At 42.1% G+C, this 20,142-nt stretch overlaps 1 protein-coding gene across 3 annotated transcripts in view; it reads right to left on the bottom strand.

The window, feature by feature from the left end:
- Window positions 1-11,015: 11,015 nt before the first annotated feature.
- The window catches only part of NTRK2 (neurotrophic receptor tyrosine kinase 2), a 337,144-nt gene continuing 328,017 nt past the window's right edge, over window positions 11,016-20,142 (bottom strand). For all 3 annotated transcript variants that reach the window (XM_077749483.1, XM_077749485.1, XM_077749484.1), the window contains 2 exons: window positions 12,823-12,981; window positions 11,016-11,463 (listed from right to left, as the gene is read on the bottom strand). In XM_077749483.1, the coding sequence (XP_077605609.1) occupies window positions 11,278-11,463; window positions 12,823-12,981 (345 nt within the window). In that variant the 3' untranslated portion in view covers window positions 11,016-11,277. The remainder of the gene's footprint in view (window positions 11,464-12,822; window positions 12,982-20,142) is intronic.

The following is a 20,142-nucleotide window of genomic DNA, read 5'->3' as shown; positions in this document are numbered from 1 at the left end:
ACCCCCACCCTTGGCTGAGTAGGCAAATAAGCATTGCCTTTCACCCTTTTTTCTCTCTCATCAGAGAGGGTGAATCTCACTGTCCCATGGAATATCCAGAATCCCTTACGCTCCTTGTTCTTCTTTCTTAAGTTTTTGTTTGTTTGTTTTTTTAGAGAGAGAGCACAAACAGGGGAGAAGGTTAAAGGAGAGAGAGAAAGAGAGAGAGAGAGAGAGAGAGAGAGAGAGAGAGAATCTTAAGCAGGCTCCACTCACAGCACAGAGCCTGATAGAGGGCTTGAGTCCACGACCTGAGATCATGACCTGAGCTGAAATCAAGAGCTGGATGCTCAACCTACTGAACCACCCAGGCTCTCCTCATTCTCCTTGTTATTAACAGCATCCAGGGAAATTTTAGATGGCCTTTGGATATCAGGGCTGTGGACCTCTATTAGTTGTCTTGATACCAGAAGATGAGACACATCTGACTTTTAATCTCTCTGATCCCTTAAAAGTTACTTTCTGCTTGTGTCAAGAAGCGTTGAAGCCTGAAGAACAGATACAGTAAAGTGAGCTAATATGAATAAAGAGTAACCAGGGAATTGTGGGCTGGGCTAAGCTTTACCAGGCAGAGCTGGGTTTGTTGCCCTTTCTCCTGGGTATTTGGCAAGCATTCTAGAGTTTTCTGTAGGGGGATGGATGTGGGAGGAAGAGCACAAGGGAGTCATAAAGGGATGCCAAGTAATAATGAATAAGAGTTATTCTGTGCACTCCCAGGAGATCTGAGCCCATGGGAGGCAGATGTTGGTTCAGCACCAGGAAGTGCTTGCTAAGGAAGTTNATTGGCAAGGGGGGAGGGCAGGAAGATATGTTCAAATAAATTCCTTCTCACTAGAACTGGACCCCCTGGCAAAGATGTCCAAAGGATTACCCTCTGCAACCCCTCCAGCTCTGTGAATCGGTGATGCTATAAAAGATCTGGGACAACCATTCTGATCATCCCTCTTTCCTAAAGCAGGAAAGACCATGATTTGTCTCCAAAAAGTTCTGTCTCCAAACTAAGAAAGTATTACATAACTTTGCAAAAGCTTTTTGAAAGTCCACTATAGAAAAGTCCAGTGGTCAGGCTGAACTGAACAGAAATGACCATCATCCTAAAGATGTCACAGAATTACTCTAGTTCATTCTAGTTGTAGGAAATGGCCCACAACAACAACAACGAAAAAGATAAATAGAAATTACAATATCAGCACAAATAAGAACAAATAGCTAGCTAGTGCATATAGCAGAACTATTAGAATAGTATGATTTGGGAGAAGATTCATGGGGACAAAATCAGTAGCTGGTTTGTGTGTTCCCAATTCAGTTGCCCATTATTCTCTCGGATTGCACACAGCAGTCTGGTATGACAGAATTTAGACTCTTGAAGAGGGATCTTGACCTTGGGGTTGTGGGAGTTTTAAGCTATATGATTAAGGAAGTGTTGGTGCCTCCCCTGCAGTGATCTGGGGCCAGTTTATAATAGCAATATGGCAAAACTCAACCCCATCGTATCCTGCCAGCTCAGTCCTCATGGTCACCTGCTGGGCCCAAGCCTTGTGGTTGTTTTGCATATTATAGCAGGCTGGTTGTAGGATGATCTTCATCAGAATCTATGGTTGGAGAACCACCAGCCAGTCTTCTGGCACAATGGGGAGCTGAAGTCCCAGTCTTTTTGCTGATCGGGACTGGTTGATTGATCGATTCCCTTAAGCACTGAGCCAACATTGGTTTCCATGGAGCTTTGCAGGAAACTTATTTTCTGAAAGAACCTATAGCTCACTACTCAACTTCTTAGATGCTGATGATCTGCTTCAAATCTATCTAGTGCTCCATCTAGCATCCTTTAACTCAAATCCTAGACACTTCTCTGTCTGGTCCATTCTCTCCTGAATTAAAGCCTAGGTCTATCACCAGGTGATTTTTGTTTGGGTGGTTAAAGTTGGGGGGCTGAGCAGTATCATCCCCTACAACAGTATTTCTCAACCCAGCTGTACATTACAAGCACCTAGAGAATTTGAGGTAAAATGCCTACTTCTTGCCCCGAAATCAGACTATTAGAAACTAAGCTTTTCAGGGTGAGGCTTTGGTTTTCACATTTTTCGAAGTTATCCAAGTGATTCTGACCCACAACAAAAGCTGAGTGCTCTAATATTCGTTTTGCCAGAATAAGATGATGTGAAGAGAACACTCATCTCAAATTAAGGAAGAAAGCTTTGAGGTTTCCAAGGAGTATGGAAGACTGAATAGGTGCATCAAATCTCCCATCTTGTTCTGAGCATGTCCATATGCTTGATAAACTGTAAAAGAATGGGAAAAAAGAAAAAAAATCACCTCTAGCCAAACTAAACTGAAAGCTAAGTTAAAGTCTTGGAGGTAAAGACTTGCGATCCTTCTTGAGAGTAGGTAGTCACAGTACCTACTGGATAGGACATCAGGGAGGCTTTGGGAGTTGGCTCTGGTGTGTCTGATGTGTCTTTCCTAGATACAGAGCCCTCTTCTTTGGCACCAACACCACTGGATTGTAATAAGCAGTAAATTTGGGTATTTCCTGGGTATCAATGAGCCTGGAGATCCCTGGGTTACCCTGGGAAAGGGGGCATACCTTTCCCTGTTGAGTAATTGTTGAAATTGATTTTTCTTTTGTGGGATATAGACTTGAATCAAATATAAGTTGATTTAAAGGAAAATATTTCCTACTGTGGTTGGTATCTATAGACCCCCATATCTCCCATAAGATAAAAGGCTGTGGTTGTCCACAAGGATGTGTTACATTGTCTGTGTGGCCATTAACTTTAAAGTCAGTGTATAGATGTCATGTGTGTGTGTGAGTTATATCCAGCCTCTACACTAGAAGTGATTAGATATTGTGACATATTGAATATATCTGTCCAATATATGACATATAGATACCCTATGGATGATATATAGATGCAACGCCTATGTGAGAAATGACTTGAGTAGTTAATTGGTATTTAAAGTAATGTTACCAAAGCAATAGGGTTTGTTAATCAGCACAAGGGACATTAGAAGGGTTGTATATATATGAAATGACTAGTTCTGAAGATTGAGAATTTATTATAGGTATTGTACAAGTGCCATCGTTCCTGCATGAAAGAGGCAAAAGAATCTGGCAAGTCCAGCTTTCTCATGCCAGGAAGGTGGCTTACAGTGACCAGGGCTCCCTGGGTCTTGTTTTGTCCTTCCTTGTCACCTGATCTAGACATGGGCCAGGCTGGCCCTGGCATTAGTATATCATTGCATCTGCCTTTGAGTGTGACTTCCACGCAAGGACAGGGAGAGTAAGTTTCCTGGCCTACAATGCAGGCATATAGTCTTGATACTACATCATTGCTTGTTTGAGTGAGTTGGGTTTGAGCCCTGCATTCATTGTAAAACACCACCTGTTGGTAACAATGCAGGTAGGGTCATTAGCTCTTACAACAGCCCTCATCATGGGAGCTTACCACAGAAACTGATGTTATGGAAGTGGCTAAATGTGCAGGGATATTATTGCAAAAGAGGTTCTAACATCACCCCCAAACTCAGAACCCCATTGTGAGGTGGCTCCCTCCATTTGCAGGCTTACCCTCTCCCTGACTGATGAGTGGTTGAGAGTGGGAATTCGGATCACTAGGAAACCACTCCAAAGACCTTGCTGGTGATGCTCTCTTGACTCTGGGCTTTGGCTTAGTGACCAAATGCTCACTTTGTCCCTAATGACCAAAGACTTCACCCCCAAGTAACTTCTTAGAAACTTTCTAGTCTTCTTGAAGCTTGAATCTTGGCATTAGCTCCCACTGATAACCTCATTCCACAAGGCTGTCTTCCTGGCATCAGAAGGAAATGTTGAGTTGCTCTCTACCAAACCCTAAACTCTGAGTCATGTGGCCAGCCCAAGTCCCACCAGCAAGGCTTCCTTATCCCCCAGGTGCCTGCATTTCTGGCCATTGCCTGCAGTGGGAGCCCCTGAGCATTAAATGACTATCTCCATGACAAATAGTAAACACTATATTTACTGGTCAATTTATTTTGATCAAACTTCCTGGCAAGTTTTTAAATTTTTAGTGCCTCAGTTTCTCATATGTAAACTGGGATAATAATAGTAACTGCCTCCCAGGGTTGGTTTAAATTTGAGGTAAAATACTATAGTTGAATGGTGGTCTCCAAAAAGATATACCCAGGGTGTCATCCTTGGAACTTGTGGATATGGCATTTAAGGGAGAAGATACAAGGATCTTGAGGAGAAGGAACTTATTCTGATTATGTAGGTGGGTCTTAAGTCCATCTTTAAGGGTGAACTACAGGGTTGTATTTGAAGAAGAAGCAAACAAGGGCACTGCAAACCTTGACCTTGGATTTGGAATTTAGATTGATACCCTTTTAATGGTCTCAACAACAGGACTATCAGAATATAGTGTGGTGGAAGTGTGGATCTTTAATAGTTCAAATTGGCTTCTGGTCATGTGCTTGTAGTTTAACCTTCCTCCTTCAATTCAGTTTCTTTCAGTGGGATACATTCTCTATCCTATAGGAACACATGATCCTATTTGGATTTTTGGATAAACTGTTTCCCTCCTTACACAGTTTTGAATTCCCCAAGTCTCTGTTGAGTGTGAACGTGGCCATATATTTTTTTTAATTCAAGGAAAACATTATATGCAACAGTGAGAGGGGCTTTCATGAAGAAAACGTTCTGAGGAGTTGGATTTGGGGATAATCCATTGCCAAACTTTAGGTTTCTGAATTCTCCACTAGGAATGTTACCCAGATGTCTCCATTCCTCTCAGAGGAGATGGAGGGGAAGAGGTCAGACACTGAAAATACTGAGAAGTAAAGTGTAGGTGGGCCACCTGTTAGCAAGGCAGAGACAGGCTATGAGACCCCTGACAAACACCATCTATATTGTTCTCCTTCACCTTTTCCATTTAGGAATCATTAGTTAACCAAGAAGCCAAAAGAGTATGGCATCTTCAATTTGGCTACTGCTCCTGGGTCATTATGATCCTCAAAGATGCCCCTACCCGGGGATGCCATGGTACACAACTTGTGTCTTGGCAGATTTCCTAGATCTGAACTGCTAGACATCACAGTGATTTGATCTCTTTACTCTGTGCTGTGCAACATGGTAGCCATGAGCCACATGTGGCTATTTACATGTGAACTAATTGAAACTAAGTCAAATTTAAAGTTCAGTTCTTTAGTCACACTGGCTACATTTGAAGTTCCAATTAGTCACATCAGACAGTGCAGAGAGAACATTTATGTCATTGCGGAAAATTTTGTTGGACAGTGATGTTTTTTGTTATCCAGGACAGAAGTTGAAAGTGCCAGGTTATAGAGGGATCAGCCGTGATACTTGTTCCAAAGGCCACATACTCTTCTTGTTTTCAACAAATGAACACTGCAGGCATCTGCAGTGACCACATCTAAAACACAGACAGACAGACAGACAGACAGGCCGAAGAAAGATAGACAGGGAAAAAAGAGCACACGTGCCTTGTGAAAATGCTATACATTTTTAAAGTAATTATCATGTAACTTTTAGTGTCTCTTTTGGAGGATGTTATTTATTGTAAGACATCATTTTTATTAAATACACTGTAGTACAAGAGACTTTCCGTGTCAGGTTGAGAGAAGCTGGTCACATGATTTACAAACAAAACTTTTTTTTTTGAACACTGATATTCTGGTGTCACTTTGAAATCAGCCAAGATGCAGTGGGTCTTAGTAAAGCAATGAACCTCAAAACATATTGCAAAACAAGAACCAGTAAGTATCAGCACAGAGACGTCACATTAAAAGGGAAATAAAGGAAAGAAAAAGAGAGTTCCAAATACCAGGTCACAATTTAAGGGGCAATATATCTTCAGAGAGATACTAAAATGTGTGTGTGTATATGGCCTGGATATATACAAACATCTCTCCATGTACAGAAGCAAATGCAGACAGTGTCCACATCTCTAGGCAGATTTGTAAGTGATAAGTAATGATCAATGGATGCAGGGAGCAATATATTTCACCATAATTTGGTCATTTGTCAAGGGATTACATGTTTAAAATCCACATTTAATTCAAAGACCTTGTATTTAAAACATTTCCAGTTGTTTTATACATTATTAAAGCAATAGTAAGATATACAAGCTGCAAGATGTAGGCCTTTATACATTTCATTTCATTTTCTCCAATTTTTCTTTCCAGTCCACACATGTGGCTATTAGCAGCTTTTATTATGCTTGCTCTATATATGTTTAACGTTTGGCCAACCTTCATTCAGGATCATTTTCATTAATGCACGGACCAAAGGAAAAAACAAACAAACAAACACAGACCTGGCCTAGAATGCATAGACTAAAAAAATGACATCCCCATGTGTTCCCATTTCGTCTCCTGAGACGTATGTTAAGATGGCAAAAGAGTTGCTTGTTTGCTGTTGTGAAATTCACAGTGTTTTGCCTGCAACACATATACACACACATATATATATATAATTTTTTGCTTTGTTTTGTGTTTGTGATGGAGTCAAAATATAAATAAATAAATACATACATACATAAATACATAAATAAATAAAGTTAAAAGGAAAGAGGAGGGGACAATGCAAAAACTAAGGGTATTCAAGAACCTTTGACTTGATCAGCAGTGATTTATTCCAGCTTTGACAACAAGAAAATACCCTTTCGTGTGCTGTTATACTTAACTACGAATCCCTACCACCCCCTAATTCTTTAGAATACCATTTGCTCTCACAACCTCGGAGTCTCTGCATTCCACATTATGCACTGTGAAGGAAGTGCTTTATCTTCAGATTAGCCGTCTGAGGAGTTAGGTCACCAGCCATTCCCCTTGTGAGATTTTCTGTAATGTGCCAAACCAACCTCATCATTGGAAATAAAAATCCTCAAATGATAGGAAAAACAGAGAGAGAGAGAGAGAGAGAAAGAGAGAGAGAGAGAGAACAAGAGAGTTGAGGGTGTGTGTATGTATGGAATCATTTATTTAATCAGACATACATTTTAATACTATCGGCATTATAGAAGATCCAATTTGCGAAAAAAGAAAAGTTCAAAAGAAAAGTCTATTCCTGACCAGGGGATCCCTCTGTCATGGCTCTTTGCAAAGGACAGCATTTTATATGGTTGTTGCTTCCATTCCCACTCAGATATGGGAAATCCTGAGTCACTCGTCTTGCTATGGGGTCTAGACTTCTCACCAATGGCCTTTGAGACACTGGGCTCCCGACATTCCGGATCTCTTCTGGAATGCTTGTACTCTGAACACAAGTGTACAAGGGTCACCGTGCAACAAGGTGAGCATGATACAAATGTGCAAAAGGATGAAAAAAAATCAGTTTCCTTTCCTGGACCTTTACATAAGGAGATCTATTTCAGTCTGCATTTTCCTTTGCAAGGAGCCAGAGAAAGGACTCAGTGTAGTGGGATGGCTTTGATTTAGTTGTTTGGGGAAGCACTATCTTAAATATGTCTTCCACCCATGCAGTACTGCAGAGTTGAAAAGTGCGATGTAGTCCTACCCACATGGAGAATGGAAGCATTAACTGCAATAGGACATTAAAAATTTTGATTATTTAGCAGATTTTAAGCAAATTATTCATACTGCACCCTACTCATAATTATCTCTATTACTGTGTGCCTATACATTTATACATAAGCACACAAACACACAATGTATGTGTGTTTGTATATGTATAAATCAAGTATTTATAACACACATATAAATACATGAAAATACCACAGGTAGCGCTGATGGGAACGCATATGTATAATATGAATTCTGATATAATCTTTTCTAGCAGAGTTCAAAGTGTTTTCTAAATAAGCCTGATTACGATGTTGGTTCAGTGTACAAGGATGTAGCTGAAGCTATAAGCATGATTATATATCACAATATTTCAGCTGCTTCTCATCTCACATATTTCATTTTGCTCTTCCAACTTCATGTCCTGCTTCATGAATTTATCAGCGCACTTGCTTTCTCAGACTGTTTGTCTGTATCCTGGAGTCTCTAGTGGACAGAATCACAGACTTCAGAGTTAGAACATTCACATTAAGTCCCATTGGTGCCAGAAGCTAACCTGGAGATTTCTAGCATGCCACTTAACTTCTCTGAGTTCCCTCGTTTATTAAAAAAATGGGAATAATTGGCTAACAGATGTGAAAAGTGTCTGGAAAACTATTAAACAATTTGTAAATGGAAACAATTGTCAGACTGAGTTTGGGCTAGAGAATTCAGTTTGCCCCTACTATTGTTGGAGTTTTTCACAAATTTGATAGCAGGCCATATTCTGTGATCATTACATAGGATGAGGATGTTCCTTGTCTCAAAATTAAAAGAGCATGAGAAGAGGGGATGGTGGAAGAATGGTGATGAATACATTAAACTATTCGGTGGTTCGTTCAATCTGGTATTCTTTCAATGCGCGACGTCTCTGAAATCAGTACATACTTTTGAGACAACAGAGGAAAAAATAAGAATAATGGTCAGCAATATAAATAACTATAAAACTTTGCACTTGCATAGAACCTTTCATTTCAAGACCTTGAGGGACTTGTCAGAAGGTAAGGAGAATTTTTATTTATTTATTTATTTATTTTTTGCTTTTTGCTTTCAGAGGAAAACACAACATCGGAATGAATAGAATGCTCCCGTCTTCTCATTTGCCTTAAACAAATCCTTTCTTTAAAACTGCACAGCCCTTCTTGAATTCGATCCCTTAGCGTATTTGCCTCCTTTGCTCTCTGTTAAAATAAAACAAATAACTTCCATCTTCTTCACCCCACCCCATCCCCGTCCCCCCACTCCCACCCCACACAGCTGGCCAGTCACGCAGATTGACAAAAGTGTGCAGGTTCTCAGGTCCTCACTGATGGAATCTAAAGAAGTTTTGTACAAATCTGCCCCTTCTTTACTGCTTCCCAGAGTGCCACAGTGTTTTAACAGTACCATGGGTCCTTGATAGGATATATACGTGCAGGTATATATCATGGAGATATGGCTTTCGTTATATTATTATGTGTATTCTGGAGGGTATTTTTTCCACCGACAAAGAGAACAATCAACTCAACTCCCATGTCTCATAGGCCAGCATAGAACTTGAAGGGACTATAGGGCTCATTTCATCCAAACCCCTTCACTTGACCGTAGATGCTACTGTCTTTCCTTTTGTTCTCTGTTAATCGACACTTGTGATTTTTTGAAAAGCGGCTTTCAAAGCCTATCATGGAAAACAAGGTGCTCCAGGATTTAAGGGCACAAGCAAAACCTAAACAGAGCAATTGCACCTTCAGAAACAAATATGAAATAAAATGTCCTATGATGAATTCGAATCACTAGCTTTCAATCTGGCTTGTGTTATAAAGATGTCAAGTTAGCAAAAATTCCCCTCACAGAGGGTAGCAAGTTTTCTTGAGGAACAGAAATAGTTTTCTTTCTTGGTAAAACTGATCATCCAAATAACTGTAAATTTCTATTTAAATTTACAACCTTCTTTTGCAAAACCTGTGACTCTGCCCAGAAGCATACCTCTGAAGCTCAGTCTGGACACAGCTTCCCAATGGCATGCTGTGCCTGAAGTTTTACTTCTTTTAATGGAGTGAAAAAAACCAAAACAGCATACTGACAATGGAGTACTCTTGGAATGAAACCACTCTCCCAACCAGAGCCCAGAGCAAGGTCTTGGCCTGTGTACACTAGCATCAATGCAATGCATCAATGCCCCCAAGGTGAGGTTTCTTTTCCCTTAGGGACTGAGTCTTCCCTTCCCATAGTCCCACAGTTGGTTCGACGTGAATGAGGACATCCAGGCTCTGGGGTCAATATTTGTTAAAACCCATCACCACCATACAACCCAGAGACATTTATACGTAGCTAATGAACTCCATTAGCTTCCCCTAATTATATAAGTTATACCTTTTATGGATCTGCTCTACATATCAGGGGCACGACGTCTGGAGCAGTAATTTCTGCACACAAGGTATTAATCGACGAAGACCATGCACAATTTTGCTTGCACAGTTGAAAGGACAGGTGGGGTGGAGGGTAGGGGTCGGAGGGAAATGCTATCTGAAAAGTTCAATATAATGCCTCCGAATTTATAGCTTGTCTTATCTTTTCCAAGTCTTTGGCTTTCCCACCTGACCCTGAAATGAGCTCTGGACAAGAATGCCCCATTTTCAGCTGAACTTGACAAAGGTTCAGTGGACAACACTTGGAAAAACAAACCAGTGCTATCACCATGACCTGCAAAGACAAGACTGTCGGAGCGTGTGATTCACCATCTTGCGTCCCATGGAAGCCATCTTTTCTCTCTACAACACCCTAGTGTTTCTGGTAATGGGAAAAGAAGAGTCCATGGCACAGAGTTCAACAGTCTTTTTACTCCTCAGAAAGCTCCTCAGGGGAAGGTGCCGAATACATTCCTCCCAGCTAAGAGTGGCTGGGTTTTTCGTAAGTAGGAACTGACGCCAGCTGATCCCAATGGTTGTCTTTGTTCCTCCCATACTGTGGTTTATAATAAATCTTCTTTCTCTCTGGTTTTAATCTCCCATAGATAAAGGCTTTCCAGATTAAACACAAGTTTTTCTGTTTCATACACAGGCTTAAGCCATCCAAAACCAATAAGAACAGTAATAATAATAAATAAATAGAAGTGAATCCATAGAAACTCTCGATGTCTGTACAGCAGAAGTGACAGAGTTTAAGTCAAATATTTGTTTTCCCTTTTTTTCATCCACATCAAAGGCAGGAATACAACAAGGCATTGTTAGTTGTGGTGGGCAAACTGGAGTGTCTGCTGATATAACAAATTAGGTTTGTTAAGGCCTTTGTCTATGCAGAGTTAATAGCAATGCAGAAGCCAGATTGGTTCAAAAGAAAGGGTAAGGACTGTAAAGCAAGGAAGACAAAAAAAAAAAAAAAAAAAAAAAAGGAGAGAGAAAAAAAAAAAAAAAAAAAAAAAAAAAAAGGAGAGAGACAAAAGAAAAAAAAGAAAAGAAAAGAAAAACTGGGGAAGAAACCAAGGGAGATGGAAAGAGAGAAAGAGATAATGCCAAAAAGAAGTCCATACTGCGTCTACGGATGGAAAAGTGCACATGGCTTCCCTCTGAAAGCCTCTCAGTGTTAATACTGTCGGAGTGAAGAACAGCAGATTGATGGCATTCAGCGGCAGTTAAAAGACGTTCATCCTCTCCGCCCATCTGAGGAGGTGCTTTGGGAAGGATCGGTCTGGGGGAAAGGGCCCTAGCCTAGAATATCCAGGTAGACCGGAGATGCCTTGGCCAAGTTCTGAAGGAGGGTGTGGATGCCCTTGATGTTCTTCCTCATGTGGGGCTCTCGCTGCCAGCACCCCAGCATCAACTCATATACCTCCTGGGGGCACGTTCTAGGTCGCTGCAAGACTCGGCCCTGAGTGATGCATTCTATCACCTGGATGAGACAGAGACCAAAGACATAGTCAGACAAGAGGAGAAACAGTGCAGATGCAACAAATGTCTGTGCAAGGAGAGGGCTGCTCTAAAGAACCCACTCAGGGGCGCCTGGATGGCTCAGTCGGTTAAGCGTCCGACTTCAGCTCAGGTCATGATCTCACGATTGTGGGTTCGAGCCCCACGTCGGGCTCTGTGCTGACAGCTAGCTCAGAGTCAGGGGCCCGTTTCAGATTCTTTTTTTTTTTTTAATATTTTTATTTATTTCTAGGAGAGAGAGACAGAGAGACAGCATGAGCAGGGGAGGGTCAGAGAGAGAGGGAGATACAGACTCTGAAATGGGCTCCAGGCTCCAAGCTGGCAGTCAGCACAGAGCCCGACACGGGACTCGAACCCACGAACTGCGAGATCATGACCTAAGTGAAAGTCTGACGCTTAACCGACTAAGCCACCCAGGCACCCCCCGTTTCAGATTCTGTATCTCTTTCTGACCCTCCCCTGCTCATGCTCTCTTTCTCTCTCTCTCTCTCTCTCTCAGAAATAATTAAAACATAAAAAGAAAAAAAGAAACCCACTCAGTGTTCACTTTTTTTAGACGCAAGATAGCAATAATCATGGGTTGGTAAATCGTGGTTAATTTGATTGGTTTCTATCCCTTTCTCATACTGCACTGACGTCACCACACTGGTGGAGAAATGCTATCTCTCTGTGGGGTGCTTCTAGACCTCAGTCTGGAATTCCAACATGTTTTTAGTCTTACTGGCCTGAGATGGAACCTGGAATTTTAATGTCAGGGTGCTGACTGATTAGGGAACTCAGAGCTGTAGAAATGAGTGGTTATTCTGGATTTTGAAGCTGGAATAAGAGATAGATCCACAACTGTCCTGAAGGGCCTGAGGAAGATGGGAGGTGCCTGACCAAGAAGCTATGTCTCACATACAGACATATTTACAAAATAATAAAATAGCGAAACAAAACACTACAATGTTCTAATGAAATGTGGAAAAAAAGAGAGAGAGAGAGTCCTGCAACCTTATTGGAATACTACCAAAAAATCTAGCTGGGCTCGGAAGGCGAGGACATAGCACATCTGCTATTAATTTACCAGATGAGCAGCACAAAGTGATTCCTCAGTCCCATCACTGGTGAATCTCAAGTGTGTCAGCAAATGCTGCTTTGCGTTCTCTGTAACTCTTAAGTTCAGGGAGTGATGATACTTTGGCCATGACATTTAGGTACCGGGCAGGCCATGTGGGAGGTGACACTCCCAACAAGGCCACACAACATCGTCTCCTGGCCTCCAGCCAAGGCATGCCTGTCGACGTCAGCCCTCAGGGGTCACACCCAGCCCATCGCGCACCTCATTGTTCGACAGCTGGTACCAGGGCTGTTTGCCGTACGTGAAGATCTCCCACAACACAACTCCCAGGCTCCAGACGTCACTTTCTGTGGTGAACTTCCTGTACATGATGCTCTCTGGAGGCATCCAACGAATGGGCAACATTGTGTGGCCACCGACCTGTTGGAGAAGGGGGGGGGAACAGGAGAGGGTCAGTCACCTGATAACCAAGTCCCCACCATCAGCAGGAAAAGTGTAGGATAGAAATGGGAAGGGGGGCACTTTGTCCCTTTCCTTTATTTGTATTTATTAACTTTAATTATTTATAAATACATGATGGAAATACAATTTCTTTATCATCTCAGTCAACAGAAGGAGAGGGCAAAGAGTGGTCCAAGTATTTTTTTCATATTGTTTCCTATTCTTTTTTTCTCAAAACTAGGTAGGACAGAGATGATGACTTGATAGATGTTCATCATAGATAAAACACACAGACACACACACACACACACACACGCACACACGTGTTTTTCTGGTATGAAGAGGGCTCAAGATCAATCTTCTAATTAACACAATCATTTTGACCCGGAAACAAGTAGGGGCTCTGTGTCCAAAATGACCCATCAAGTGACTCAACTTTTTTAGCAAGGCCAGAGCCTCCTTCCACTTGAACATCTTCAGATGAGTGCACAGTGCTGCCTCAAATACTCTGGCCAGAATCCAGCCATGGGCAGGGCAGAAATGAGGATTCCCATTTTACAGACAAGGCAGCTGAGGTTCAGATTGCTATGGACACAAAGAAGTCAGGTCTTTGGACTCCAAGCTTAGGACTTTACTATAATTGAACTTCTGTACAAAAACAAATAAATAAACCCAGTTTTGAAAAAGCTCACTTTAGTAAAAACACTGAGGCTGAGGTGTTAGATGGCAAAGGCTTTAGCACAGGCACAGAATACTCTGTTTGACAAGGACACTTGTTTATGATTTCTTACTTCTCAGAGAAAAGTTAAAAATTTCACTTTGGGGTCTGTAGCGCATCGGGGATGCCTAATTTTAAAACCATGATGAAATATCTGCATGGCAGCCCTAGGAGTGGCAGGTCCCACTTTTCAGGCCAAAAAAATCCAGCACTACCAGCTCAGATGCTCTGCCTGATGGTGGGGTAGCTGGTGGGCATGTAGACAACAGGAGTTAGACCCCACAACAACTGTCTGCCCCTGAGCTCTTAGACTGATGTCCAATTACAATCGTCAGTGTCCATTTCTGACTCATTAAAGAGAAGAAATGGACTAATAGTACCTGAAAAACGCTGCTCAACTCCTGAGCCCAAGTTGCTGAGTGTCAGTGATGTCTAATACGCTCAGTGATTTCCAATGATGCTCTTAACATCAAAGAAACCTTGAGTGTTAAAGGAGGAGGGCATTTTGTGGAGGGTTTTTTTTGTCCATTCTCTATGTACAAGGACCCCAGATCTGACCAGTAAGGACATAAATTCCTGGGTCAGAGGTAAGGTGGCTCCAGATCTTTACCATCATATACTAAGTAGGGGTAGGTTGCCTTCCATCAGCTTTCAATGTCCTCCCTGGCTTTTCACCATGCAGTGACAGGTAGTCACTGTTCCAGGAGCACAGACTTCTCTCATGGAGCTGCCTGGGCATGCCTGAAATTGATGTCAATATTTACTATCAGACTTGATATTCAGAACACAACTTGTGTGACATAGGCATTGACGGACCAGAAAGGATGCCAGTGGCCATATCAGTGAGGCCATGTTGGCTTACTGAGTAACTGCCCAACTCACAACTCTGTAACCCCATGGACCCAAGGCTTTGGTGAAAGGAAATCTGCCAATACACAAGGAGTTCCCAATGTGTCCAGTTACTCACGAGGACTCAGGGCACCAAGGTGGAATGCTCCCCTCAGGTGCTGACAGCCATATACCAGCACCAAGAAGAAGCTTTATGGCAATTAAGGAACACAGTCACTTGGAGTGTGAGGTCNGAGAGGGAGAGAGAGAGAGAGAGAGAGATTGATTGAGAGAGAGAATCCCAGGAAGTCTCTGCACTGTCAGCACAGAGGCTGATTCATGAACCACAAGTCCATGACCTGGATGGAAACCAACGGTTGGACGATTAACCAACTGAGCCACCCAGGCACCCCTCTGTGGAGGTTTCTAGTGAACAACACATATTTATTTATTTTATGGGAATATTGAAAATAGAACCCAGATTTATGATCAATATATAGTTGGTCTATAGGGGATAAAAAGATATGTAGGACATTATGGACAAAGATGTGATATTCTTTTGGATACCACCGGCCTCAAACTATGAAGAGCTAGCTCACCACAAAGGTTATGTCAAATATGCTAGAAGCTGTAACTTGTTTCACTTCTTGGAGAGTCATGAAGCACGGAGCCTTCTTCAAGTGTCTCAGAAGTTTGGGGGAAAAAACAGATTTAATTTTGTTTAACTTAGTGAATTAAACTAAGTTGAATGAGTGTTTGTGTGGGGTGGGGGTGGAGACAGAGAGAGAGAGAGACTAGCTTACATATATCTAGAATCAGACAACTAAAAACACACTGTGGGATGTGTTAACTTAGTAAGATACCATACTTTCCATATTCTTATGCATTCTTACCGGTGATGCCACGGACAGCGCTCAGTTCATGATGGTAGAAGCTAGTTTCCAGGGCACTCCAGTGCACTCTTTCCTAGCTAGGTATCCTTGACTAGTTGCCAAAAACTCCCTGTGTTCTAGCTGTCTAACTATAAAATAGAGGTAACAATATATACCTCCCATGTTTACCATGAGGTAAACACTCAGACAATATTTGTGAAAATGCCTTATAAATCTCAATGCACAAAGGAATTCAGGGTGCGTCTTGCTTCTCTGTAACTTTTAGTACATCTTAGCTCCTCCATTCTGGAGACATTAAAAAAGCGAACACACAAGACTCTCATAGATGGCTCCCTCTGCAGTAGCAAGTGCTCTGGGACCCCTGTGACGGGGGCACCTCCCAGTCTCTCTACCCCATGTTGTTCATGGCTGAAGAAAAAAGCTCCTGTTTCCTTTATAGGAGGGGGAAAAACATTCAAATTTTGATTTACATGTTTTCCCATCTGATCATTTGTTTTATGCTTGCAGTCTCTTCGGGACACATTTTTCATGTTAATTCTTTCAAGCGTCCCTTCTGGGATTTCACACACGCTGTTATAAATAATGCTTTCCTTGTTCTGATGTCAAACGGGTGAGTGGTGGGAGAATCTAATAAAAGTTCAGGCAGGGTTCACAAGTTTTCTAAACCCATTTAGAACATTTCTGAACATTTCTTTTGCAGGCCTTTCTCATGGTTTTTGGAGCATGTCACAAAAAGTAGACCAAGGAGGGCGGGAATAGAGTCACCGTTGTTACAAATTACTGTCATATTCCAGTCACAGCAACTGGATGGCTTTCAGATCTCACAAAACCACATACTGCGTGGCAACAAACACAACGAGGCATTTGTTTTGCTTTGTGCCACCTGGCAACTTGCCCTCACACCCTGGCTTAAATATTTGTGAGATGGAATGTGACCCCAAGCATGGCACAGGGAGTCAGAACCATTGCTTCGAGTGCTGGAACACTCCATGGTGCCAGGTGAGGCTCTGGAGTGATCAGGCGGGTCAGAAGCTTGCTCTTCACCCAAGTTACCCAATTGAGTTGATGCCAGATGGGAAATCCAGGCAGCTGGGGAATTGATTTGGACTTGCAATTCTTACTTTCCTCAATCCAGCACTGTGGGGTTCTAGACCCTGCTATGCTATTAACTAGCTCAGCTAAGTCACATTAGTTCAGATTATTGGTAAAATGTGACAGGTTAGACCAGCTTTTGATTACTTTTAGCACAAAACACTGTGGTTCTGTAATCACCCATCACCACTTGGCCACTGTAATCATCCATCAGCACAGAGGAATTCACCTTTACAAAGAATTTCCACTCAAAGAATTTCCACTTGAACCCAATAGTTACCCTCAGGGGTAAGACATTGGTTTACCTTCATATTGCAAATTAATGCACCCAGATTTCAGAGAGTTTAAGTAGCTTACCTAAAGGCATGCAATAATGTCTGCCACTGGACATCTTGTACTTATTCCAAAGGGTCCTTCTTCATGTCTGGCTTTTATAATCTCTAAAGCATGTACCATGTCCAGCCTACAGGTCCCATTATGTGGCTTCTTACCCAGGCTGAACCTACTCATGCCTCTTGGAAGTTTGATCTCCTTTCCTTTCAACCTACTCCCCAAAGATCTCCTGAAGGCAAGCTCAAATTCCACCATTTCAAGAAACTCTCCATCCTGCTACAGCTCAGTGAGTTCTCCACAGGGAGTCAGGCGCACCTCAGCACCGCTCTGCCAACATGGCACACGCTCCCTTCTTTTGCTAACAGATCACATACCTCAAGAATGATGGGTACTTCTCAGTTTACATCTGGCCAGGCATGAGGGGGCTGGTTTGTAAGCATATCATGTCTTTAAATGAGCTTCTCATGAGTGCTGATATTAGGAGAGGAATTCTCAATATGTTCCTTCAAAGAGATCAGTGTTCACCAGTTTCCTATTTAACCTCTGATGTCTTCTCTGAACTCCTGACCAACCTAAATTAAATGGATGGAAATTGGCTTATCCATTTGATGCTATAAGTAAGAACCATTTAGTGAAATTCTTAACCTCTTAAAATTCAACCCAAAATACTGGAGGTCCCAAGGAGTATGAGAGCTCTCTGAATTGTGTGGAGAACCCCAGCCATTCCTTGGTTGGCCACTGTGCAGTAGATGGGGGAAGTCTCTGGTGCAGACATGAAACTATTTGATTTAGGAATGAAGTCTAGAAGAAAGATGTCATAATGTATAATATGGAGGAGGATTGTTCTACATATAGTGATTAGCACCTCATAGCCTCCTGAGGATGGAGAAAAAGGGCAGCCTAAAGGAGAAAGTTAATGAGTGAAAAAGCAAAGGGCTGATGGCCATCTTGGTGGCTAAATCATTGCAACTTACTTCAGTCAGTGAAGCTAATCAGAACAATGTCTGAGGACTGTGGTCAAAGAGAAATTCCACAGTGCCTAAAATAAATCAAGTTATGGAAAATAATGGATCCTGTTTTTATTTTATTTTATTTTATTTTATTTTATTTTATTTTGAGAGCAGGCGAGAGGTAGAGAGGGAGAGAGAGAGAGCGCACAAGCTGGGGAGGGTCAGGAGGAGAGAAAGATAGAAAATCCTAAGCAGGGTCCACATCCAGCACACCCAGCATGGAGCTGGATGTAGGGATCTATCTCACAACCATGAGATTATGACCTGAGCCAAAATTAAGAGTTAGATGCCTAACCAACTGAGCTACCCAGGCACCCTTAGATCCTGTTTTTAAGATATATCAAGAAAAGAACTGTTCAGTTATCTCTTAATGTTTATTTCCCTGAAACCTCATAATTTTGATAGTGACATATATAGGATGATCTGGTTAAAATCAAAACAACTGTGCTCTACTTAAAATACCTAAGCCTGAGCATCCTTTAAATATACCTGTTTGAAAGGTGTGTAAGACAATAGATCCTGAAGAAAATACTAAAAGGCCATTGGTAAAATTGTCTTGTGCTTGAAATCAGTGACTGAATTATTTTTAAATCAAAGTGGGCACATCTAATCAGTTCAACTGCAGTATTTCTAACCCAAGGAGTACTCTTTGGGTACATACTCTTTGGTCACTTGGTTGTAAATTGTGAAAATTCCCCACAGCTTAACAAGCAATATGCTTTATTTTTCCACATTGGAAAACTAGGATTTGGGTAAGTAGATGAATTTGCTGGGCAAGTGTAGATATGAACTGGTGACCAACAATACTGAAGACAACTCCCCCTCCCACTGCTCTTTACTATAAGATCCTAGGTTCTTTCTGGATGTTTTATTTATTTATTTATTTTTTAATGTTTTATTTATTTCTAGGAGAGAGAGAGAGACAGCGTGAGCAGGGGAGGGTCAGAGAGAGAGGGAGTCACAGACTCTGAAACAGGCTCCAGGCTCTGAGCTGGCAGTCAGCACAGAGCCCGACGCAAGGCTTGAACCCACGAACCATGAGATCATGACCTAAGCGAAAGTCGGACGCTTAACCGACTAAGCCACCCAGGCGCCCCATTTCTGGATGTTTTAAATATACAAAGTATCTTTATTGCTGGAACAAGTTGACAAAGGAATGCACATCCTATTTTCTTGGTGCCCTGGGAGATGAGAGAGGAGGTGACAAGTTTAGCTCTCCTCTTTCCACTGGGCTTCATATAAATGCATCTGCCATCTTCCTTATCCCCTCATCCTCTTTTCAACTCTTTCCTTCCCTTCCCCTACCATCCTCTTCTCTCCCCTCCTCTTCTCTTCTCCTATTACATCTGTTCTCACAGTGTGGCCCCTTCCAGGTCCATTCCTACTCCATTTCCTTGAATTCCCCTCAAATCTCACTTATCCAATTCCATTCCAACAGACACTGTTGTATTTCATCTTGTCCAATTCTTTCATCTCCCCCAAATGATCATGAGTGTCCCCACCACAACTCATTCTCCAGCCACCATGATGTCTAGTCCCCCTCTGTGTTTGTAAGAGGCACAGTGGGAGGCTGGAGCCTGTCCACAGATCCAAAGCAAATGCTTAGCTGGCTTTGAAACCACTGGTGATTTAAATGTGGGTAATGCTAATCTGGGACCTTCTAAACTCAACTGGCAGAGACCAATGATGCCTGGGAGGCCACTTTCGGCTTGTGGTATTTAGTCAATGAGTGAGTGATAACTTGTTTGGAAGCCAAACATTTTACTCCCTTAGAAATGTGCAGGCCAAAGGGCAAGCCCCATTAAGAGATGATTAGCTGTCAGAGGCTTTTGAGCACATTAAATATAGAAGAGTCTCCTAGACCTTCTTGTCCCACGCTATGCCCAGCTGCTTTGCTTCAGCAGTTTCTTCTGACCTGTTCCTTAAAAATTCATGAAAGCTGTAAACTTTAAGAAATAGCTGGACCTTGTTTACTTATTTATTATGTGTTGCATCTGTACTATGAAGTTTAAAAAGGGAGAGAGAAACAATTGATGCAAAATATTCTCCTTGGATAAGCTGGAACCATTGTGGGCAGACTGTGGGCACTTTCTGACCACATCCAGGAAGCTCGGGATCCTCCTGTTATGAAGAGTGATAGGGTGCTTCCATAGCATGTGGTTACTGAACCAGGGGATACTTTGTGGGAAGAAATTCAGCCCTTCCTGCTCTGCTAAGAGTCCCAAATGAACCCAGCTCAGATGGAGTCCAGAGGAGCACTAGGGAC

The sequence above is a fragment of the Crocuta crocuta genome, unplaced genomic scaffold, assembly GCF_008692635.1.
Source record: "Crocuta crocuta isolate KB4526 unplaced genomic scaffold, BGI_CrCroc_1.0 scaffold99, whole genome shotgun sequence".
In the NCBI taxonomy this organism is placed as follows: domain Eukaryota; kingdom Metazoa; phylum Chordata; class Mammalia; order Carnivora; family Hyaenidae; genus Crocuta; species Crocuta crocuta.
This window is presented reverse-complemented; position numbering and strand designations above follow the sequence as displayed.